Here is a 7,168-nt window from a genome sequence, read left to right as displayed (position 1 = left end):
GGGGAGAGGGTGAGGGCTAACATGTGCCCGGCAAGTCAAGCCACCACCACCAGCTCCCTTAAACTCTCATGCAGACAGTCCAGGACCTGGGGACCTTTTCACCTGATTTAGACCTGAAACCCACATATGTTGACTTCCTCTTCCTTGAGAACAGGGACTGTCTTGCTTTCTCAAGCATTTTGTTATTGTTGCTTGTGACCCATACTGTCCATGGGGTTTTCTTGGCAAAGTTACTGGAGTGGCTTTGCTGTTTCCTTCTCCAGTGGATTAAGGCAAACAAAGGTTAAGTGACTTGCCCAGGGTCACACAGCTAGTAAGTGTCTCAGGGTCTTGCTGACTCCAGGTCCAGCTCTCTATTTCTAGCACTTAGCACAGTGTTTTTCATGTAGTAACTGCTTAATAAATGCTTCATTCATATCTACATAATTGAAGGCCCCATCCCCCCCACATCATCACTACCATATCACGCCTCTGTAGCAGGTTTATGATCTATTTCCTCATCTCCTCAGTTACTTCTCTTTTTTTTGTCCTGTTGTACTCTACTGGCTATTGCTTCTGTTTCTGATCTTCCTCCAAGTGTGCTCTATTACAATGATTCCAGGATGTCCCCGCTGGAGGAAATCTCTTTATCTTCTTCTTCTTCTCTTTAAAAAAATTTTTTTGGAGGGAGTTGGCAAGGCGATTGGGGTTAAGTGACTTGACCAAGGTCACACAGCTAGTCAAGTATCTGAGGCCAGATTTGAACTCAGACTCCAGACTCCAGGGCGGGCGCTCTATTTACTTCTTTATCTTCTCAACATACAGTCCTACTGGGCTGCTGCCCCCTTCTACCACTCCTGGTTTTTTCTTTCTTAAATAGTGCATACCCTCTCTAGGTCTCAGTATTCTCATCATGGGTCTCATCCCATCAAGTTTCAGGGCTACCTAGGATGACATATCTTGCTTGTTAAAGACAGCTTTGAAAGAAAAAGGACAAAGAACATGCGCATAACTATAGCAGCTCTTTTTGTGGTGGCAAAGAATTGGAAACTGAGGGGAAGGCCATCAACTGAGGGATGGATGAATAACACCTTACAGTATATGAAGCCCTGTAAGAAATGATTAAAGGAAATGGTTTCAGAAAAGCCCTAAAAGACAGAAATTGATGCAAAGTGAAGGGAGTAGAACCAGGAGAATAGTTTACATAGTAATAGCAACATTGTAAAGATGGGGAAGACTTAGTAACTCTGATCAACACAATGATCCATCACAGTTCCAAAAGATTTATGATCAAACATGCTATTCACCTCCACATAGAGAACTGATGGACTCAGAATACATATTGAAGTGTATTTTTTCTTTTTCCTCTGCAACATGACTGACGCAGAGGTTTGTTTTGCACAATTTCGTATGTGAAATGGGCTTTGTATTTCTTGCCTTCTTAATGGCTGGAGGGAGAGAATCCAGAACTGAAAATAAAATTTAATTAAAAAAAAAAAAAGACGGCTTTGAAAACTTCTCAAAGAAGACCACTGGACTAATTGGCCGATACAGTTGAATTACCGGGGACCTCAGGATGATGGGAGGCCCTTCCATTTGGGTTAAAGGGTGAATTCTATGAGAAAATAGGCAAGTCAGCTGAAATATCAACTAAGTTATGGGCAGAGGTAAGATTCCTGGCTCCCAATAGTTAGAGGAATGTGCAGGCAGGGGGACGAGCAGCCAGTATTTCCAGCAATGCTTTTCTTGAAGAGGTTTTAGGGCAAGTATTCATAGGATTTTGGGGAAGGAAATGGCAAACCCAGTCCATTATCTTTGCCAAAAAAAAAAACCCCAAATGGGGTCACGAAGAGTCTGACACGACTGAAATGATTTAACATTCCCAGACAGCGGAAAATTAAATTACTTGCCCCAAATCACACAATAGCAAGTAGCAGGGGCAGAATTCAAATGCAGCTTCTTTGACTCCGAAACCAGGGCTATTTCTATTCCTCCAGGAGGGCCACCAAATATCTTTACTAGGGCCGACCGAAATCATGCAATCCCTCAATCCCACCATTAGGAGGCAGCGTTACCCAGGGCACTCCGAATTAACCACGTGAGAGCTTTAGTCGGGAGTAAAACTAAGGTCAAGCGAGAGGTGAGATCCAGACAGGCACCGATTGGAAACTTCTCAGCCAATCATCAACGGCCTCCGAGCTCTTCAGCCAATCGGCTCCAGCATTCCGTAGGCTATCACGCGCCGGGCTGTGACAGTTGGTGCTTCGTTCCAAGCCGCACCGGGGGCGGTGCGCGCGACAAGGAGGATGGTTTAGGATTGGCTGACGGGTGGAGGGGTGGGGCACACCGTAGCCTCGCGCCCAATGAGGCCGTTGGGGGCGGGACGGAGCCAAGGTAGATCGGGGCCGGGTCCGGGGCTGGCGGGCTGGCGGGCTAGGCGGCCGAGCGGGCCGGGCAGCGATGGCGGAGGCTGAGGCGGGCGGCGACGATGGCCGCTGCGTCCGGCTGAGTGCCGATAGGGCGCAGGCACTGCTGGCCGACGTGGACACGCTGCTCTTCGACTGCGACGGCGTGCTGTGGCGAGGGGAGACCGCGGTGCCCGGCGCGCCCGAGGCTCTGACCGCGCTGCGGGCCCAGGGCAAGCGGCTGGGCTTCGTGACCAACAACAGCAGCAAGACCCGCGAGGCCTACGCCGAGAAGCTGCAGCGCCTGGGCTTCGGCGGCCCTGCGGAGCCCGGCGCCGGCCCCGAGGTTTTCGGCACGGCCTACTGCACCGCCCTCTACCTCCGGCAGCGCCTGGAGGGCGGCGGGGTCCCGGCCAAGGCCTACGTGCTGGGCAGCCCGGCCCTGGCCGCCGAGCTGGAGGCCATGGGCATCTCGAGCGTGGGCGTGGGGCCCGAGCCCCTGCGGGGCGTCGGCCCCGGAGACTGGCTGGCTGAGCCGCTGGATTCCGGCGTGGGCGCCGTGGTGGTGGGCTTCGACCCCCACTTCAGCTACGCGAAGCTGACCAAGGCCGTACGCTACCTCCAACAACCGGGCTGCCTCCTCGTGGGCACCAACATGGACAACCGACTCCCGCTGGAGGGCGGAAGCTACATTGCCGGTCAGTTCGGGGGAGGGAGCCCGGGAAGGGGCCCCGGGCCGGGCTAGGGACTGCAGCCCCTGGAGGGTCAGGGCAGGACGTGTTCCTTCTGTTCGGAATCCTGGGGAAACGGGTCCGCCTTGGACAAGGTCTCCTCCCATCCCCTTCCTCCCCAGCCTGGGTCATTGAGGGCAGAGGTCCCAAAGGGACTGCCCGCCCGTGCATCCTCCTGCCCGTTGAGAGTGCCCTGTTGACATCACTTCAGCTCTAGGTGGGAAGGGAAGAGGGCCACCCACTGTGGGCCACCCCGCTCCCCCAAGGCTGGGGCTAACGCCAGGGTCCCAGGCTAGTGACCATCATCTCCTTGTTCCACGCACAGGTACTGGCTGTCTAGTCCGGGCAGTGGAGATGGCTGCGCAGCGGCAGGCAGAGATCATAGGTAAACCCAGCAGATTCATCTTCGATTGTGTGGCCAAGGAGTTCGGCCTCAATCCAGACCGCACCGTCATGGTGGGAGATCGTCTAGACACAGACATCCTCCTGGGGGTTACCTGTGGCCTCAAGACCATCTTGACTCTTACTGGGGTCTCCAGCCTGGAGGATGTGAAAGGCAACCAGCAAAGTGACTGTTCTTCCAGGAACAAAATGGTTCCTGATTTCTATGTCGACAGCATAGCTGACCTAATACCAGCTCTTGAAGATTAAAGAGTTACAATGTCTTTAATCTCCAAAATAAAAAATAAAAAATAAGTTACCTTAATCAATGGGTGGGCTTGAGCACGTACTCATCTAGATGAGTACAAAGAATGTATTGGAATTTAAGAAATCTTAGTTTGTAAACCTTGCAATTGAACTAGGGAGGGGGGGAGCAGAGGGGATGATTTTGTTTACAAATTTCCTCTATTTTAAGATGCACTTTGAAAAGTAGGAGGGGGAACATTGTAGTGCCTCCTGACTGTGTATTTTGTTGGGAGGGAGAGCCCACCACAATACCTGCCTTCCAGGGATTCAGCTAACTTCAGAGTTGTAACTGAAGCAGCAGGGTTAGGGAAGGGTGTTTCAGGCTTTTGTTCAAATTTATCTTTCAGAAAACTCTGAAATTCAAAGTTTATTCAGGGATAAGCCTTTTTTTCAGGCAGGGAGGTGGGGCTATTTTGTGACTTCTGAGTACTGGTACAAACCAAACCAGGGCCAGCCTCAACATCTTTTTGTCCTAGGTGGAGCCACATCTTAGAGGCCTTTGCCTTAGGGTTAACAAGACTTGGGGAAGGAGAAGGGAACATTCCCATTTGGAGACCCTCCATTGAAGCGAGGGTCTGTCCCCATCTCTTTTCCTCTTACCCGTTCCCTTTCAAGACAACTGCACTCTGATTGATGTCACAAATGGGCATTTGTTGCATTTCAAACTCAGGGCCCTTGGGCCTTGCTTTGCCTCCATCCAGATGTATCTGTAAAATCTCAGGACAACTCAGAAGGCCTGAGGAAGTCTCAATCCATCTCCAATATTTATTTAAAATATTAAGTGAAGTATATTATATAGAACAGTTTATTAAGTGCGTACTAGAGAGAATGTAAATGGTGTCCACCTTACCCAGTCTCCTTGTTTAGTACTGCTGTTTAGTGAACTGAAAGTGGGTGTTGGTACCAAAAACTATTTTTTTACTTTTGAACAACTTTGTAAAGTGGTGGAATTAAATCTTCTGTGTACTAATTGCTGTTCTCATGTCCTAGGAAAAATATTTAAAAGGATTTCAAATACTTAGGACATGTGCTGGCAGTGCTTCTGTGGGTGGGTGAGAAAAAGAGCTTCGGGGTCTGCTTTAGACATGCCAGGCTTCTGACTCCCACCGTGGAAAGAAGCTTAGACCCATGACAAAGGTGCCTCATCTTAAACAACCTGCACGACTGCAGCCATGTCTGGTAGTGGGAACAAGCCAATGAGAATGGGATCCTTTTAAAAAGCAGAAGGCCAAAGCAGTGCAAGGCTGTGTATAGCTTTGCAGCCTTTTCCTGTGAGAGACACATGCACACATACATACACATACACACATACATACATACACACACACCCCTTTCTTCTGGGGGTTTAGATGCCAGCAGTGTAAAATTGCTGCTTGCCCTGGACTGTGGTATGGGGAGACACTTATGTGCATCCTTTTTGATGCTGGGCTTTGAATTAGGAGGCCCATGGCCTATAGAAACTGGAAGTACACACCACCATTTGGTGCTTCCTGTGGAGTCTTTAGGGACATCTTGTGGCTTTTGATCCTTCCCTGGGCCATTGGGTATCTCCTCAGTGTGGAAATGTGGTTCTGTACTAGGAAAAGCAGCATTCTGATAGCCAAATTCTCTAAGCAGTGTTAACGGGGTTGCACAGCAAGATGGCAGAACTTCACAAGAAAATTCACATGAGATGCCCACAGATGTTTGTTCCCATAGCAATAAACACACAGGACTTACCTGTCTCCAGCTTCTTCCACAGTCTCAGCTACAGGCAGTAAGTGGGTATTTTTCCTTGGCACTGTCAGCTGTGTATGCCATATATCAACCCCGGTCTCCCTCTTCCATATGTGATTTATAGAAAGAAATCTTTTTGTGGGTTTAAAAGCTTGGTTCTGCTAGATCATATTCTCAACAGGTCTATTCGACTGTTACAAGCCAATTCTAGAGTAGAGGGAGTAGGTATAATATCACATCCTGTTTGGGGTAGTTTCCTAGGTCAGAAGTCTGAGGCCCTTGGTTGTCCTATCTGCCATGGAACTGTACTGGTAAAGTGTTTGTGAACCTTCCATGCCCCCTGGGGCTCATCCCTCTGTATTTACCCGAATTCGTATTAAACTTGCAAACCTGCTCAGACTCTTTTCTTAGGGTTGTTTCTTTTTTCTAAAACTGTTGTGAACTTTAATCCAGTTTAAGAGTGAAGACCTCTATATAGCATATGATGATAAAATCTGGGATAGATGGTTCTGTGGATGGAGCAACCTTCAAAGCGCCAATAACTCATGAAGGAAGGAAGCAGTGGACACATTCAGAAATTGTTAGAGTTGACAATCCACGTCTCTCATTTTACAAAATAGGGAGACTTAAGGCCCAACAAGCTTTTAAGGCCCAACAGCTAATGGCAGAGCTGTGAACCTACACTTCCCACTCCCGTTTTTCATGTTACATTGCCCTGTGCAGCCGTTTTCTTGGTCTCTTGCCATGTTCACTAAGTTGAGAGCCCTTTCCTGGTATTGGTGAGCTTTGTTTAAGACCACTGTAAATTTCCACCAATCTCAGACCCCAGCCTCCATCCTTCCAGGCCTTCAGTGTGAACTTGGGCAGGAGGGATGATGTTTGTCTTCAGTTTTTGAACATGTGTATGAGTTACCTATGGCAAATAACGTGGATCCAAGTCAAACCTGGGTGTCCCCAGAGAAAAGGCAAAACTAAACTATTCTTGCAGTACAGCCAGCTGAATGTCATTAGGAAAATGCCCCAGATATGTTGGTTTACATTTGGAACTTTTTTATATGTGCCATAGCTATGTTAGCTCACATTTCTACTGAATTTATGAAGTGCTTTCCTTACAACAACCCTGTGAGGGAGGCAGGGGAATTGTTACTTTCCACTTTATAGACTGGGAGGACTGGAGCTCTGGTTAAATCATGCCCATAGCTACATGGCTCATAAATGGAACGGATTTTGACTCATCAGCATAAGTGGTAGAGGCTAATGTTCTTAGCACACTGGACACAGGTCTATTAGCACAGCTAAAGTAAGGGCTCCTGAGTATATTTGCTTGTATGTGTATGCACATGCTTGTACAAAGTAGGAGTCTGGAGGTAGCCTGACACTAGAGGCTCGCAGCTAGGCCCTGTGACCCTCCCTTGATAAATGGTGCTTGTTCTAGGAGGGCCTGTGACAGAAACTCTCTCCACCTGTGAGTGTATTTGGGGCACAGAGAAGGGGGGTTTCCTGGCTGGTCTTGCCCTGGGATGTCAGTGTCAGGTGACACAGGTGGGGGTGGGGGGGAGAGATCTGAGGGTCCTCCGGGAAGATTGTGTTTGTTTGGCTTTGATGGACACATCCTTGGGTTTCTGTGGCTGGCTCCAAGGAGCCAGGTTG

The 7,168-nt window shown here is 48.9% G+C and overlaps 1 protein-coding gene across 1 annotated transcript; it reads left to right on the top strand.

Moving 5' to 3' along the window:
• Window positions 1-2,275: 2,275 nt before the first annotated feature.
• On the top strand, window positions 2,276-5,923 carry LOC118831792 (phosphoglycolate phosphatase). Its single transcript, XM_036739224.1, has 2 exons — window positions 2,276-3,082; window positions 3,441-5,923. Exons 1-2 carry the CDS (start codon window positions 2,440-2,442, stop codon window positions 3,764-3,766), a joined length of 969 nt encoding a protein of 322 aa, XP_036595119.1. The 5' UTR covers window positions 2,276-2,439; the 3' UTR covers window positions 3,767-5,923.
• The last annotated feature ends 1,245 nt before the right edge of the window (window positions 5,924-7,168 follow it).

This window comes from Trichosurus vulpecula, chromosome 9 (assembly GCF_011100635.1).
Source record: "Trichosurus vulpecula isolate mTriVul1 chromosome 9, mTriVul1.pri, whole genome shotgun sequence".
NCBI lineage: Eukaryota > Metazoa > Chordata > Mammalia > Diprotodontia > Phalangeridae > Trichosurus > Trichosurus vulpecula.
This window is presented reverse-complemented; position numbering and strand designations above follow the sequence as displayed.